Source organism: Erpetoichthys calabaricus, chromosome 9 (assembly GCF_900747795.2).
Source record: "Erpetoichthys calabaricus chromosome 9, fErpCal1.3, whole genome shotgun sequence".
NCBI lineage: Eukaryota > Metazoa > Chordata > Cladistia > Polypteriformes > Polypteridae > Erpetoichthys > Erpetoichthys calabaricus.
Window position 1 is genome coordinate 95,286,204 of NC_041402.2, and position 17,636 is coordinate 95,303,839.

General features: G+C 36.9%; 1 protein-coding gene across 1 annotated transcript in view; it reads right to left on the reverse strand.

The window, feature by feature from the left end:
• Window positions 1–16,673, reverse strand: part of phc1 (polyhomeotic homolog 1) — a 51,666-nt gene extending 34,993 nt beyond the window's left edge. Inside the window, exons 1-5 of the mRNA XM_028809960.2 lie at window positions 16,484–16,673; window positions 15,445–15,601; window positions 13,926–14,036; window positions 11,489–11,566; window positions 2,982–3,125 (exon numbers count right to left, since the gene is read on the reverse strand). Coding sequence (XP_028665793.2) covers window positions 2,982–3,125; window positions 11,489–11,566; window positions 13,926–14,036; window positions 15,445–15,561 — 450 coding nt within the window. The 5' untranslated portion in view covers window positions 15,562–15,601; window positions 16,484–16,673. The remainder of the gene's footprint in view (window positions 1–2,981; window positions 3,126–11,488; window positions 11,567–13,925; window positions 14,037–15,444; window positions 15,602–16,483) is intronic.
• Between the last annotated feature and the right edge of the window lie 963 nt (window positions 16,674–17,636).

The following is a 17,636-nucleotide window of genomic DNA, read 5'->3' on the forward strand; positions in this document are numbered from 1 at the left end:
TCACTGGCAAAAAAAAAAAAAAAAACAGTGGCAGTGTCAAATACAAAATAGGCCTATGCAGACCTATAAAGGTGCTGCAGAATTGTTATTGTTATAGATGCCACATTAGCACACTGCTCTTTTTCTTGTGAAAAAACAATAGTAAAGTAGACGGCACATACAGTTAGCCAATGGCAGCTATTCTTAACAATTTCCTTGGCTGAGATGGAAAATAGCTTCTTCATTTCAGAATCCATATAGTTTTCACAGATTTCTGTAAATAATTAACCTAACAAAACAATCAATCACACTTCTTTAAATTTATTACATTAGTACTGGATGTTAAAACATCATTGCCAAAGTCTCTTACTACTGGTTAATTGTACTCAACAGTATCAAATCTGTGGCTTTCATGAGATTTTGCAAGGTTAACCTTTACCTGCAAATTCCAGGTATACTCTAAATGTATGAAAGGGGTTATTGGCTGTAAAACAAAGAATTTAGCAGCTACTTTCAATTACCATACATTCTTTATACTCATTCGCTTAAGTCCTGGGGTCTGTGGCTTATCCTGACTGCATCAACACAAGGCAAGAAATAATCCAGAGCCTATTTATGCCAGAACCTATTTATGAGAGCAAAATGTACAGCACTTACTTTTTTTGCCTTTCCGGCAGCCATACACTGGATTTGTATGAGCTAATAACAGAATGAGGCCAGGGGAAAAAAAAAAGCAAGGAGCTATGTTCTAAGGTGCCAAAAACAATTTCAGCACATTTCTGGTGATTGCCTTGAAGTGTCTACTATAGAAAGCAAGCAAAAGTAAACTTTACCCACTGTGTTAGCATACTGATATATATCAGTTTAATGCACTTACAACATTACAAATTCTATTGTATTGAAAATCACTTTTGTTACAATTCTGATCATAAGGTGTGAATTTATACAATTGCAAATTTATAAATTCCTCCGCTTAATGATATAGCCCACAGATTATTATCATTTATAAGCAACATGCTTCTGCCAGAGGTCAATATCAATTTTTATCAGAATAATGAATACTGCAGTTCCACTATAGATCTTTCCTTTAAACATAAACACACACATCATATTATAAGCTTAAAACCTTTTCAGGCATGCTGATCAATCTGCCAGTAGATGAAAGAGTTAATTCAGAAATAAACTACAGTAATGATAATAAGAATAACTTCTAAAGGAACACTGACTGCATAAAAGCAAAAAAACAATCATAAGTTCTCTTATGACACATTTTCTGTTGTTTTTTGCATTGTGCTACTCACTAAGGGAATTACTTATTGCAAATAAATTTTGAAGTAGGATTTGAATGTACAGATACCTTGTGAAGAAAACTGTGATCTGGTCTATCTCAAAATATAACGCCATCAAACTTCATACAAAACATACAAATTACATACTACACTGCCCACAGTCACAGTAATACCCTAAGTTCTTGTCTATAAGCCGCGGCTTATCTAAGGAAAAAAGTTGTGAAAATGAAAAAAATAGAATATCGGCTTATACATAAGTCCGGCTTATACAGTAATCCGTCCTCCATCGCGGGGGTTGCGTTCCAGAGCCACCCGCGAAATAAGAAAATCCGCGAAGTAGAAACCATATGTTTATATGGTTATTTTTATATTGTCATGCTTGGGTCACAGATTTGCGCAGAAACACAGGAGGTTGTAGAGAGACAGGAACGTTATTCAAACACTGCAAACAAACATTTGTCTCTTTTTCAAAAGTTTAAACTGTGCTCCATGACAAGACAGAGATGACAGTTCTGTCTCACAATTAAAAGAGTGCAAACATATCTTCCTCTTCAAAGGTGTGTGTGTCAGGAGCACAGAATGTCACATAGATAGAGAAAACAATCTCTAGCAAACAAATCAATGGTGCTGTTTGGCTTTTAGGTATGCGAAGCACCGCGGCACAAAGCTGTTGAAGGCGGCAGCTCACACCTCCTCCGTCAGGAGCAGGAAGAGAGAGAGAGAGAGATAGAGAGACAGACAGACAGAGACAGAGTTTGTTTTTCAGTCAAAAATCAATACGTGCCCTTCGAGCTTTTAAGTATGCGAAGCACTGTGCAGCATGTCTTTTCAGGAATCAGCTTTACAAAAGATAGCAACGTGAAGATAATCTTTCAGCATTTTTAGACGAGTGTCCGTATCGTCTAGGTGTGCAAACAGCCCCCCTGCTCAATCCCCATACGTCAGGATCACAGATACTCTGCGCAAGAGAGAGAGAAAAGTAAGCAATCTAGCTTCTCAGCCATCTGCCAATAGCGTCCCTTGTATGAAATCAACTGGGCAAACCAACTGAGGAAGCATGTACCAGAAATTAAAAGACCCATTGTCCGCAGAAATCCGCGAACCAGCAAAAAATCCGCGATATATATTTAAATATGCTTACATATAAAATCACAATTTAAATGACCGCTACGCGCGCATGTTGACTCGGTGACGCCCAGAGCAGAAAGAACGCGCTCCGGCCGCTCCAACCGCGCCATGCGGGGAGTGAGAGAGACGCCAATATCTCACACTCTCTCCCCCCTTAAAGAAATTAAATGGGTGCGAGTGAGAACACTGACCTCCCTCCCTTCTATTAGTTATAGGTTATAGTACGTTCGGCTTATCCATGAGTCCGGCTTATCTATGATACGATTTTATTTTTAAATTCGTATGATTTTTGGTCTCCGGCTTATACATGAGTCCGGCTTATAGACAAGAACCTAGGGTATTATCAATGGAAAATGGCTATATCTTTAAATAAATACATTTCCAGTAATAATTTGCCTTTGAAAACTCATTGTTAAATTAGAAAGGCTTCTAATACAATACCTGACTCTCCTGAACAACGTAACAACACTATGTAACTGTTAAATACACTGGGGGAAAGAATTTACAAAACTGTTCACCCAGAATATGAGTATATTTTAAAGTTACTTTTCATACTTAGAAGATCAGTCACCAAATTATACTCACCCTTAAGTACATCTGTCCCTGACCAGCTCCTGTGTTACCCAAGAGAACTGATTGATTAAGGGTACTAGCCTGAGTGGAGGAAGTAGACCCTGGAGCCCGAGGAGCCAGCAAAGCTCCTCCACCTGCAGATGTAGTTAAGTTTACCTGTGTAGATAAAGATACATTTTTTTCCATTACAATTAGACAGAATATGCATTTTGATTTATTAACTCAAAATTAAACAACCTATACTTTATATAACACCTTGGTCTGGGGTGGAGATCTTGATCTGGCTGCCTTGTGGGCCACTTTCTTATTCAGTATGCTACACTAACTGCATGATTATATATTTACCAGTAACACTGAAATTGATACTTTCAAAACAGACCTCAGATATAGCACATACAAAAATAAAATTAAACAAATAAATAAAGGCAACTTTACTGAAGTCAATGCAAATAAGTAACATACATTATAATTCAGTGAACATTACATTTCAGCACTCCCCGAATGTCCCAGCTTGTGGAACTGATAAAATGCTTACACTGAAAACTTACTAACGCATGGTATAAAAGGAACTGCATACCATACAAAAAGAATAAGGTCCAATGCAGTAGTCAAACCTGTACAGACCGCTAGCCCATATTAGGGCAGACTCATACATAGACAAAATAAACTCATACTAGGTCATTTTTTAATCACCCATCAATGAAACATGCATGTGTGAGATGTTAGAGGAAACTCCAGATACACTGTGATTGTGCTAGCATTCTAACCTAATAACAACAATTTATTTCTTGTATAGCACAAAAATCACACAAGGAATGCTTCAAAGGGCTTTAACAGGCCCTGTTTTTGACAGCCGACCCAGCCTTGACTCTCTAAGAAGACAAGTAGTAGTAGGGTGTTGTACCATGTTAAAAAGACAAGTAAAAAAAACTACAAAAAAAAGGGCAAAAAAGTATTTAGTCAGCCACCAATTGTGCAAGTTCTCCCATTTAAAAAGATGAGAGAGGCCTGTAATTTTCATCATAGGTATACCTCAACTATGAGAGACAAAATGAGAAAAAAAAAATCCAGAAAATCACATTGTCTGATTTTTTGAAGAATTTATTTGCATATTATGGTGGAAAATAAGTATTTGGTCAATAACAAAAGTTCATTTCAGTACTTTTGTTATATACCCTTTGTTGGCAATGACAGAGGTCAAACGTTTTCTGTAAGTCTTCACAAGGTTTTCACATACTGTTGCTGGTATTTTGGCCCATTCCTCCATGCAGATCTCCTCTAAAGCAGTGATGGTTTGGGGCTGTCGCTGGGCAACACGGACATTCAACTCCCTCCAAAGATTTTCTATGGGGTTGAGATCTGGAGACTGGCTAGGCCACTCCAGGACCTTGAAATGCTTCTTATGAAGCCACTTCTTCGTTACCTGGGCGGTGTGTTTGGGATCATTGTCATGCTGACAGACCCAGCCACGTTTCATCTTCAATGCCCTTGCTGATGGAAGGAGGTTTCTGACGATACATGACCCCATTCATTCATTCCTTTACATGGATCAGTCATCCTGGTCCCTTTGCAGAAAAACAGCCCCAAAGCATGATGTTTCCACCCCCATGCTTTACAGTAGGTATGGTGTTCTTTGGATGCAACTCAGCATACTTTCTCCTCCAAACACGACGAGTATAGAGTTTTTACCAAAAAGGTCTATTTTGGATTCATCTGACCATATGACATTCTCCCAATCCTCTTCTGGATCATCCAAATGCTCTCTAGCAAACTTCAGACGGGCCTGCACATGTACTGGCTTAAGCAGGGAGACACATCTGGCACTGCAGGATTTGGGTCCCTGGCGGCGTAGTGTGTTACTGATGGTAGACTTTGTTACTTTGGTCCCATCTCTCTGCAGGTCATTCACTAGGTCCCCCATGTGGTTCTGGGATTTTTGCTCACCGTTCTTGAGATCATTTTGACCCCACAGGGTGAGACCTTGCGTGGAGCCCCAGATCGAGGGAGATTATCAGTGGTCTTGTATGTCTTCCATTTTCTAATAATTGCTACCACAGTTGATTTCTTCACACCAAGCTGCTTACCTATTGCAGATTCAGTCTTCCCAGCCTGGTGCAGGTCTACAATTTTGTTTCTGGTGCCCTTTGACAGCTCTTTGGTCTTGGCCATAGTGGAGTTTGGAGTGTGACTGTTTGAGGTTGTGGACAGGTGTCTTTTATATTGATAACGAGTTCAAACAGGTGCCATTAATACAGGTAACGAGTGGAGGACAGAGGAGCCTCTTACAGAAGAAGTTACAGGTCTGTGAGAGCCAGAAATCTTGCTTGTTTGTAGGTGACCAAATACTTATTTTCCACCATAATTTGCAAATAAATTCTTTAAAAATCAGACAATGTGATTTTCTGGATTTTTTTTCTCATTTTGTCTCTCATAGTTGAGGTATACCTATGATGAAAATTACAGGCCTCTCTCATCCTTTTAAGTGGGAGAACTTGCACAATTGGTGGCTGACTAAATACTTTTTTGCCCCACTGTATATATATAAATAAATAAATAAAAATGGAAGAAATCTTGGAAAGGGAATTTCAGAGCGAGAGAGACCCCCTTCCAGGTAGATTGGGTATGCAGCGGGTGTCAGAAAATGGGGTAAATACAACACCCAAAGCAGTAATCCTCTTCACAGAGTTAGATGGCCAATCTATCATTGCCACTTCAAATATACAATGCACAACTCACAAAACACAAGAACAGATTATACCACTTATTAAATAAAGAACTATCACATTGAAGAATAGAGACTTGTTAAAATACATCGAAAATAAAAGCAGAAACTAATTAACATAAATGAAAATCAACAATATCTATCCATCAGTTAATTGTAAAACCATGGCCAGATTGTTAAAAAGGAGTCAGAGACAAGCCAGACATGATTTCCTGGAGTTCTGAGGAAACAGCACAAACAACTGCCCATCATGTGTGCATAGTACAATAAATAAATAAATTTACAAAACATAAATTACTTCTTAATTTGAGAATGTGAAATTGCTTTCCTTGTGAAATTTGAGAAATCTCATCTTGCAGCTACATACCAGGGGCCTCATTTATTAATGGTGCATACGCACAAAAATGTTGCATACTCCCATTTCCACGCTCAAATTGCGATGTATAAAACCTATACTTCGCATAAAGCCACACGCATTTTCACACTAGCTCAAACTCTGGCATACGCAAGTTCTCTGCTCGGTTTTGCAAACTGGTGGCACCCAGTGTCAAAGCAGTGCTTTTGTTCCAGTGTGGGTTCTCTTTCTTTTTAGATCCACATCCCTGACACGGCTTTATCATATACACTGAAATTAACCATATATTGTTTATTAGTTTAATGCATCTGATTGTAATTAACCTGTAACAATATAATGTTCCACGGAATGGCCAAACTATTCCAAATACCATAGCTGCTTTAGCATTGTTACTCTCACTGCACCTTCTTCTTCTTCTTTCAGCTGCTCCCGTTAGGGGTTGCCACAGCGGTTCATCATTTTCCATATTACTCTCACTGCACCACTCAGAGTATTTATATCACTGTATCTGAGTGTGGAATCACAACTTTACAGCAGCTGATCGGAAAGAGAATTATCGGTATACAGCATTTGGCACACGCTGCCTCAGCCATGCTGCCTATTTGAACTGCTCTCAAATGACAAACGCTTCAGAGCCTTTCCTGTACTGACCTCACGGTACAGAAACAGTTTCATCTCAAGAACTATAAACGCATTCAATCAGTCCATCAAGTGCTCCTTGTAAAACTGTTTGTACTTATAAGTACAATTACCTCACTGTAAACTTGCAATACAGTTATAATATTGCACAAACTGCACCACTTTATAAAGCGCGTATTTACATATGACAACGATATCATTTTTAAGATGAAATGCAGCAAAATATGCTTATTACATTATACAGATAAAATGTTAACATTATTTAACTAATCTATATTTTTAATAATTAAACATGTGAGGATACAGTGTTGCAGCGCTAGCAAGGAGTTGGCGCCCCGTTCAGGAATTGTTCCTGCCTCACGCTGTATTCTTGCTGGGCTGGCACGACACTGGAAGGATAGATGGATAGAATAATTAAACATGTACTATGAAGAAATTTCAATGTTCCTTATGTTTTGAAGAATTGGCGTTCTAAGCTTACAGATGGCTTAACGTCTATTACTGAGCTGATTGTGTGGCGATTGGGTACTTGGAGAAAGAAAAGGAAGGACAGGAATTGGGGGTTAGTACATTTGAAAGAGACAGTACTGCTACAATAAATTATTTCATTGAAGGTCGAATATGGCGCAGCAAGCATCTTGCGTGAGGCAAGAACAATCTCTGGATGGGGCGCCAGTTCGTCACTATCACTGCGCCACTGTGTTCCCATGCTTTAATTGATATGATATGAATACTGAAATGATATCAAGTATACATCTCAGTATTTAAATTATTCAGAGAACTGTAATATCACAAATGTAAAGGATTCTGTGTCCCGTCGGAGGAAGAGAAAGCCCGTTTAAGAAGCACGTAGTGATTCACACACATAGAGCACATAGAAGAACACATACAAAAACAAAGCATTTAACGTGCTTCTTTAGTTACGATGGGATTTGAGAAACTAGTAAATTAAACAATTTTAAGATGAAGTTTATGATATTCTATTTTAATGATAAAATAAACTACGCGATTAAAATGGAAATTTCAAGATTAAAGTTGACATTTCAAGCTTTTTTCCCCCCACTGTGTCCCTATTTTTTACTCTTTTCTCTGTACCCTAATAAGCTTTCATATGACACTCAGACGGTGGGCTACAACTCACCTTTTCACCGCGACTTGATATATGACACCTTCTTTTTTATTTCGGGCACTGTACGACTTTGTGAACTTGAGCTTTCGAGTTTCTCCGACACTCTATGTCACTCGATCAACTTCCTTTTGTTGTTTATATCACTGTTTAAACTAACAAATAGTACTTATTTCCTTGCCTCCACTTGGTATTCGCTGAAATTCTTCTATTTTCCCCTGTGCTTTTGCCATTGCCTTTACAGAGAACGCTGAGCTTAAGGGCTATTTATATTGATTTGCATATTCATAGAGGTGAAATTCTGGAAGGAGTTTAGAAGTGGCAGCAGGCGCGTGCACATGCATTACTCTTCACGCTGACCGGGATTTATGTAGCGGAAGAACGTGGAAGTTGGCGTATGCACAGATTTATGCATCTGGATTTTTTTGTGCGTACGAACATTTCCGCTTTTGTCCATACGTCATGGTTTAGTGTTAATTCTACGCACAGCGTTATGCATGAGGCCCCAGACGTTTTTTCCTTTAAGAAGCAAAATGACTACATTTTCATTTTACATTTTAATGGAAAAAATGTATATATTAAACACTTTCTATTTCAACAAAAGACAATCATCTGTTGTGAGGTGAAATGCGTATAAATAACAAATGTAAAGGTTTGACAACAAACATCATATCTATCTATTATATAAAAAAAATCTTGGGTCGAGACGTGACCATCTCAGAGAGACACTGACGTCACACGAGACGTGATCATCTCAGAGAGACACTTTGACGTCACGCGAGACTAGACATTACAAACTTAGGAAGCAAGACGCGTGAGACAGTGACTTTTGCACGTCACGCCCTACTTACAAACATTTTTAAAAAAGTTCACAGACATCTAATCTCACAGTTGTTGGAATGCTTTTGGCAGACACACTTCATGTGCTCCCAGCTCTTAAAAATGTTATACATTCTAGATGGCATGTGAACAACTAAGCGAAGAAGAAAGAGCAGAGCATTGAAAAGAGACACAAAAGCGTTGGAGAGAAAAGAAGGCAAAAAAGGATGGGGGTGGGTAAGCGAGTGAAGCGAGGACAGCTGCTGTACAGGCTTTGAAATGACCGACGTGCAGTGTGAGAAGCAGAACACGCAGCACAGCAGGAGGAGCAGTAAGCAAGCAGGTGATCCATCTGCATCTCCAAAGCATGCGTTCATTAACCCACTTCTCAACGCGAGCGGCAGAGATGCAAAGTGGCTGGCGTGTGGAGTGTGCCGGGGTGGAGGGGAGAGGGTGGGCTCGCAAAGCCCCTTGGTGTAGTATAAACATTGTTGGGCGACTTTCTGGTAGGACAGAATTCATATTATTTTAAGTTTAATGGGTCACTACTGTCACCTAGGCAAAGTTACAGGCAGAAAGCACGATATCTGTTATTATTCTTCACAATACCAATAAACAATGCAAACTTTATTACCTTGTGCTCTCTAAAAGAATAAGCTATGCATTTTTATAGTTAAGATAGTTTCTTCAAAAGTGAAGGGACTTTGGAAATGAGACAGAAGCAGGGATTTATATTAATCTTCAGTCAGATGGATGATATTCTTCTTCATACTTTACTCAGCTACATACTTTTATCTAAATCATTAAACAGGAATGGAATTGATATTAGCAAGGGATTCCCAATCATGCTTTCATTTTTAATGTATGTGAAAGAGCATACATTGAGTCACTTTTATGAAAAAATGTCTTCTGGATGTGCAGGTTAACACTATAAGTCAACAAATACCAGAAATGTAATGTTTATCTTAATGAATGCATAAAAATTTTTTTTAATGAAATCCATTGATTACATGATTTAAAAAAATTGTAATTCTACATTAAATTGCAAGGAACTGCGGTTTTAGGAAAAGCTTCCAACTTAAACACTCAGACTAATACTAATATATTAATATCCATGTTGATTAATATGAATATCAAGGACCAATATTAAGAATAAGGGTAACATATAATTTTCAGATATGATGTACTACTCTGTATGTGCTTAAGAAAAAGAAAATAAAAAACACACTGTATGTGGAAAAAGCATCCTCTCTTCCCAAGCTAAGACAATCTGACTTTCCTTTAGTTAATATTATACATTATGATGGTCTCTGTTTGCCACAAAACACAAAATGCTTTCACAATGTATGGAAAAATACATAACTGTTGTCCTGAACAGCTAATTTAAAAGATGGTGCGACACAGCAACCTCTCACTGCCTTGTCTTCTTTATGTGACTTCTTCAATGGTTACTAGCCTGCTGTGATTCAGCTTTTTTTAATTATACATACAGTTTCTATAAGCATTATTAAAACAAAAGAGTTCTTGGAATCAACAAATTCTATATTCTGGATTTTCATGATTGTTCATCTCCTAACAAGCCTTAAAAAGTTTGAACGTTTCTCTAAAGCTGGAATAAAAGAAGCTCAAATAAAGTTTCCCAACTTGAAATTATGAATTACTCCTGCATTTTGTTGTTACTTCAAATGCTGCCTTTTACTTGTAAAACAATGTAGACAAAATACAGCATATTGACAGTTTTGGAAAATAAACACTATAAAGGCCTGTCATAATAACATCTCTAACAGAAATAATTCAATGCACTTCATCTTGTTGGTTCCTCTCTACACACCAGATTACTTTAAGACGACATAACTGAGCAAAATCTTAAGGATCAAAGACAGAAAAACAAAGATGATAGTAATATTGAACAAGATGAGTACATCTGAATTCCATTGCAATGAACAGATTGAAAGTGAGCTGTAAGGGTCTGCTGCTGCTTTCATTATTTATAAAACTGGTTATACTGTCAACTATAAAACTGTTTGCTAAAAGACGAGAGGAATTATGTTTGAACTTTAAAAAAATAGAGGATGATGAAAGAATATAACCAACAAGTGTCTGAAAGTGAAAATTTACAAATGATTGCTCATTATTTGAATAGTAGCAACACTTTGTTATAAACACAAATGAAATTTTCAAGTACAAAACTCATTTTATGTTTATGCTGTTAATTATATTATGGATTGCTCCAAATTAAGGGTATAAAACTATTTTTGTAAAAATATACAAAAAATACATACGTTTGATAATTTAACTTCATAATGAAAGAATCAAGTGTGTGAGAAAAGTGATTAAATGTTGTAATTCAGTACGAGTTACAGTATATTTCTTCCATCACAGATTTAACATAATATGCATTATCAAGATGCATGTTACAATGTGGAAAAAAAAAAGCCTCAGTACAGAGTGAGTCTCACTACAGTGATAATTTGCAACTGATGGACATGCATTACTTCATCAAAATCTAAAATAGTCTCATTTCTGTGAATGTTTATTAAAATAAAATTGGTTATTTGCTGAATGTACACAGCAACTAATCCAGTTATTCTTTTGTTCACGTGGGCAAGGTAATATAAACAATAACTGTGTTAATACACAGTTCACATTTTCTGTCCGACAAATGCCACATCATGCTTTTGACATGAGGAAAAAAATGCAACTGACACAGCAGATGTAATTTCTTATAATAAATCTAGACACTAGACCCCATATACTATGCAGACCATTAGGCTGGCTTATCTGAAAAGGCATATTTGACCAAATATGCTTTACTTTATATGTCAGAATCACTTAAGGACTACACCAAATATACTTACAGTAGCCTGAGCTGTAGTGGTAGGCTGTGGAGTGCTTACAGTGGGAGAAGTTGTCTGCCGACTGGCTGCCAACGAAGCCTAAAAGACAAATAAGAAAATTAATTAATTCCTTCAGGTCACAAAATGATAAAAAGACAGGGTAGAAAAAGATGCTGATTGAAAAAGATTAATCTCTTTTATTGTCAAAATCCACCTTATGTATGACCTTTGACTTTTTCACCTCTATGTTAAGATGTAAGCATTTTCTGCTTGAGATACTTGAACAGTTAAAAAAGCAGCCAAAATGTGAGTACAATTCCAATTTTCATTAAGATCACTTGGAGCAATGATCCTTAATCCATACCTGCTGACAAACTGGAAGGAAGACTTATGTGAACAACCACCAGTAATATTTTTAATTACTTTGTTTTATCCCCCAACATGGATGGTGTGACAATGTGAAATTAGAACATCAGTGAAACATACCAAAGCCTACATAGCAGAAATGTGAGTCAAGTACTCAGCTACTGAGCCATGGATTTTATGTTTCTGAAGTCAAAGGTATGGCTTATTTAGACAATTAAACTACATAGTGTTGCTTCTCATATGGTCATTATGAACTGAAACAGCAGAATGCTCTTACGTTCCAGGCCAAAAAAAGTCATACAGCCATTCTGCTGCAGTTTTGTGGAATATTCTGTGTTATTGTTAAATTATTTTGCAATACTGGTCAGCTTATTAACTTGAACCATATCATTAAGATGCCGACTGGGATCATTATCCACCAAAACACAGCACTATAGATTTAAATATTACATCAATAGTGAGCCTTAAAGCACCCAGCTGTCTGGGAAATTATATTGGGCATGAACTGCAAACTGAAACAGCAGCATATTCCATTTAAAATTGAAATGCTTTCATTTGTGAAAGGACAACCCACAATGATGCATGACTCTGAACTGTGTAGTAGAGGCGCCCACAACAGTGCAGTAAGTTTTGTTTGTTTGTTATTTTTTTCCCCAAAAAGGGGGAAGGACCAATGTTATGGCTTTTTGGTGACTTTGTTAACTTTAGAATCTTCAGTGAGAAACAGTAGCTGTATTAATTTTTTGACAGAAGGTGAAAGACAAACAATGTTCTGTAGTCGCACTCTGAAAAGTATAATATTATGAGAAAGAACTGCTCCTGATTCAAGATCTCCTTTCTTTTTTCAAACTATTTTGGCAGCTATTAGTTGCTGTGCATATTCAGCAAATAGCTAATCTTACAACTATTAACAGAGCAAATACTCTCAGACATGATTGTTGGTTTCACTGCCTACCAGTGACTAGGAAAAGCTCGAACCAGAAACATGTACACAAAATTTAAGAAACCTAGCAGTGCTTATTTTTCTACTGAGAATAAAGTGCATAGTGGACAGAAAAGAACGCCTGTTTCTCAGTTGTACAAACAACTCACTGACTTTAAGTGTTGTCAGAAAGTTGGTCTTTGAGAAGCCAAGTTGTCTATGTCTTTTGTGTATATGGACAGGAACAATGTGGGATACTCAGAAGACTACCATAACAGAGGAACAATTGGAAAATGTGTCAGGCAGTCAACAATAGCATTGCCATCTGAACAATTTTTCTCAAAAACACCCTAAAACTGAAATCAAAGCATTGGGTGCCATTAACATTTGTCCTTTCTGTTGTCAGGAGCAGTTCTACAGTATAATAAGACAATCAAATCATGTCATTTACAAAAATGCAATACTGTATTCCTATAGCTTCCATCTCCCCAGAATGTATCTGTAATGTTAATGCTATTCTCTTCCTCTAATACGTAATGTATAAAACATTTAGGGAAATCAGCTACAGTTTGGTCCACTCCACGAATGCCAGTTGACAGTAACTGGATGGAAGTGCCCCAAGACACGTTCTCACACTTGTCCCTCTTCATAGAAGAAAGTAATATATCACCAACAAGAAATGTTTCACCCCGTGCTTAAGATTGCCCCAAAATAGTCCTGTTATAAAATACTATTTTGCTATGGATTCAGAATCATATTTGGTGTAAGTGTTCATGCTACTTGATTTCAACATCTGAGAAGATGAGTCACAGTCACAGGATATTTTTTGCATAAAGTGTATCAGGCTGAATAAAGTCACCCCAAAAGTATTAATGGCATGAATAAAGACATTTAAGTGCTTGTGTTTTGAAGATGCATAGATGGGTGAATCATCAGAATAATATAGTTAAGAGGAGGTTATTAAAAAAAAAAAAAAAAAAAAAGTTACATACAAATTTGCATTCATTTTTACAAGCAACTCTTAAGTTAAAGTATGCAATAACATTTAAATCAAACAGTACTAAGCAAAAACGGTACACTATAGTCAATAATACTGTCCATCAAAATGTTTCCTTTTGGCCAAATATTTATATCATTAGTCTTTATGAAATAAAATAAATTAAACCATACCTGCTGAACTGCGGCAAAGCTTTGTAACTGGGCTGTGTTTATTTGTTGCTGCAACATTAGCTGCTGGAAATACTGGGCTGCATTTGGTTGTCTCTGTAGTGCTTGAAGAGCCTAAAAATGTAAGATGCAAATATTATATTGAATAAACTTTGGAATGATATTAAAGCTGTCCTTGGTCAGTGAACACTGATAAGTATTCTCAGGCTATGCCTTGAAAAAAAACACACATATAAATGGATACTTAATTTCAGCTAATGAGTATCAAATACACTAAGTTAAACAACATACCATTTTCAAACCCAATTAATCAAAATATGGATTGGGGCTGTTATGGCTACATTGAGAGCAGGGCAGAAAACAGGCCTGGACAGGACACACCGATCCATCTCAGAGTTTAATCACACAGTCATTTACAATTTAGAATTTCCAGTCAGTTTAACTACCACCTAATTAGGAATATGGGAGGCAAACTAACACCAATATGGGAAAAGGGAATGTGTGAATTTTAGAAATTCACACATTTTTTGGGTAGTGTTAACTCTTCCACCATGCCAACTAAACTGCACTTATTAACTGACTCTCGAGTTTTTGTATTCTTCAGAATTACTTAGGAACACTTTGAAGTCAATTCACTGTTTTTTGTTTGGCACCTGACTCACTGCTATGACAAATCCCCCACATATGATATACCATTTGATTCATTCTAATGTCTAGTTATGCCATATGTCGAGCCTGAAGTTGTGCATGCAACATCAACCAATCCCAGTGGTTCACCTCCCATTAGGATACTAAGAATCAAAGTTACTCCTTTTCACAAAACTTCAAAAAAAAAAAAATGGGGATTAGTAAAATAGGCATTTGAACTGTTGTTTTATGCTATTTTGAGGTTGCTGTTATAATATTTTTGATATTTGATTCTTTTTGGGTGGTACTAGCCCTCTAAGCACAAATGTCAAACATAGGCAGGTAAGATATCGTTTTAGTTTATTTCAAGGTCAGTGATAACAAATATGTTATTTTTGATCCTTTACTAGGGATCTAATCCACTATGGACCTCTACCTGAGGGTGAAAATGACAAATGTATTTTACAGTTGATAATATTTTGCATTAAACATTTAAATTAAAGCCCACACTTCAAAATTTAACATATATATTTTAATTCTTGTTTATTTTGAACTTATAAACTTCATTAAGTAAATCACTGAATTTCTTATGAACACCTTGAATAAGGGCAGCTTACACTAATTCAGTCTGTTTCTAAAGTTTTTATAAATACTGAAAGAACACGAGTGTTCATTTTATAAAATAAAGACATGGCAAGATACATAATATATACTGTATTTACTGCCCAATCTTTTCTACTTTTAAAAATGAATGTTCTTCCAATTTGCTGCACATACTTGATCTTTCAGATTTCTGAGCTAACGCTCTCACATATTCATTCATAAAGCAATAATTTTATACTACAGAAAACAGTAAATTAAATTTCACTTAAACCTCTTAAATGCGGCCACTAACCTGCACAGCTTGTCTCTCATATGGCGACATCTGGGAAATCTGTGGGGTTCGGGTATTTCCCCCTGATGATGTATTGCCGTTTGTTGAGTTGCAGCTCTGCTCGCTGTCTGTCTCCATAATGATGTCACAGACAGGACCACTTAGATGGGATGATTAACTGGGCATGGAAAGAAACGACACTTATCCGAGTATCAAATACAAGGCACGTGAACATTATATATTGATTAAGCTTTACATGTATGCTCTGCGCCTCTGTTAAGCTGAAGTGCGGTGAAAAGTGGGAAACAAAAATGTCCAAGAAATGGATACTAAAAATATTCCACGTGTACAATTGTCCCTTAATTTTGCACATTATTGTTAAGATTTTGTAGATAATTGTTAACGTGTTGATCCATCTATTACGCCGGCGAGGCAAAGAGAGAAAAAAACACGCTCGGTAAATAATCTACAATACATCAATTCAATAATTATTCTTCTTCCGGCTGCCTTCCCAAATTGTCAGTCTTTGAAGGAAAGAACACTGCACTGTATTTAACATCACTTCCACACAACTGCTGTAAGCATGCATTAAAAATGTAGCAAAATGTATTTTAATTATTACATTTCACAAAGCACATAATAAGCGTTCTATAAAACACATACGAACGCAACTCAAATCGGTAATAAGATACCGTAGAGAAATACCTATAAACGGCAAAAACAGCAATTTAAATTAATGAAGAAAAAAATTATTTAAAAAAATTCTATATATGTGTGTGTGTGTGTGTGTGTAATAGTATGTTCAATGATGCAGAACCCTAAGTAGTGCAATACGTTTATGTCGATTAACGGAAAAATCTTTGCTAATATACTGTAGCAATGAACGCTATTGCACTGATCAAAAGAATCTTTTGAAAACAACGCTGTATATGACGTGAGTGTGTTCACTAGGTAAACGGGCGATGTTTCTGAAGAGTGCTGTCTGCAGGTACTGTACAGGAGAGAAAAATCACTTTGTAAATATTAACTCTCAGCCCGCTTTGCATGACTGTCTACTTACCTCTTTTGCTTTTCAGTCTATTCTTCTTGCCCTCCCTTATCTACTTATGCATACTGTTTAACTGAAACGAGAAGAAACGTGCGACAACTATGATTTCTTTAGAGTTTTTCTTCTTTTTTCTTCTTTTTCCATCTAATTTTTGTCCACGAGCTCACTTCCGGTCTGCTATAGCCTTTTCCGTCGCGTCGATGACGACCGTGGCCCGCGTCACTCCCCTCACATCTGGATGTCAGTCGTCTTAAGACCAATGTAAAAAGTTATAATCTTTTAGCCGACTATAGATTTTGCCAACCTGTAACCAGTGAGCCCCTATCATCCGCATTCTGAGTTCTCGTTACTTGTTGAAAAACTGAATTCGAAAACGATGTATAATTCAGTTACAGATGATGGAATCTCTGCGAACAAAAATGTTAAAAATGTTTCACTTGACTCAGAAAAAAAAAGATCAACTAGTGAACAGATGGAGTTCGTTTATAGTATGTTACTCAAATTCACCCACTACCTGAACCCCACTAGTCCAGTTTGGGAAGGACGGCGCCTATCTCGGCAACTGCAGTCATAACTGGAGCTAAAACCTGTTCGACATGTGGGCAGTTATGCACACATACCGGACCAATAGTTGCCAAACAAATTAACAAAAAAAAAAAAAAAAAAACCTAAACACGAACTGTTCTAATAGCCCGGGCTAAAGATACTCACCTTCAACTTTACCTTTAAGTACAGTATGTGCCTACAGTGTTGAGGATCGTGATATCATATCAGCCTGGGATGAGCCCCATTACATTGATTTCGATTACGGTGATGACAGTGTTAACCGTACATGGCATGGCTGCCACGGTAAGCTGAGAGCACTATTCTCCAAACAATGGCTGCGTTAGGTGGCTGAGCTTCAAAAAACATCTTTATCACGGACCACTGGATCGTTTGTGTTTCACGTTTTCTATTACTGTTTACGGGATTGATCCCAGGTGTGACCGAAACAGAGAGCATGCACACTCTTAGTACGGTGAAAATGACCCCCAGAACAACGTTTGTGTATAGCTTGAACATTAATGTATTTTTTGGTGTAAGCCTATTTGTTAAGATTAATAATACTGTAATAAGAAAATAAATATAAATGCAGAAATAACTTTCTGTACAGCAAAGGTCTGTC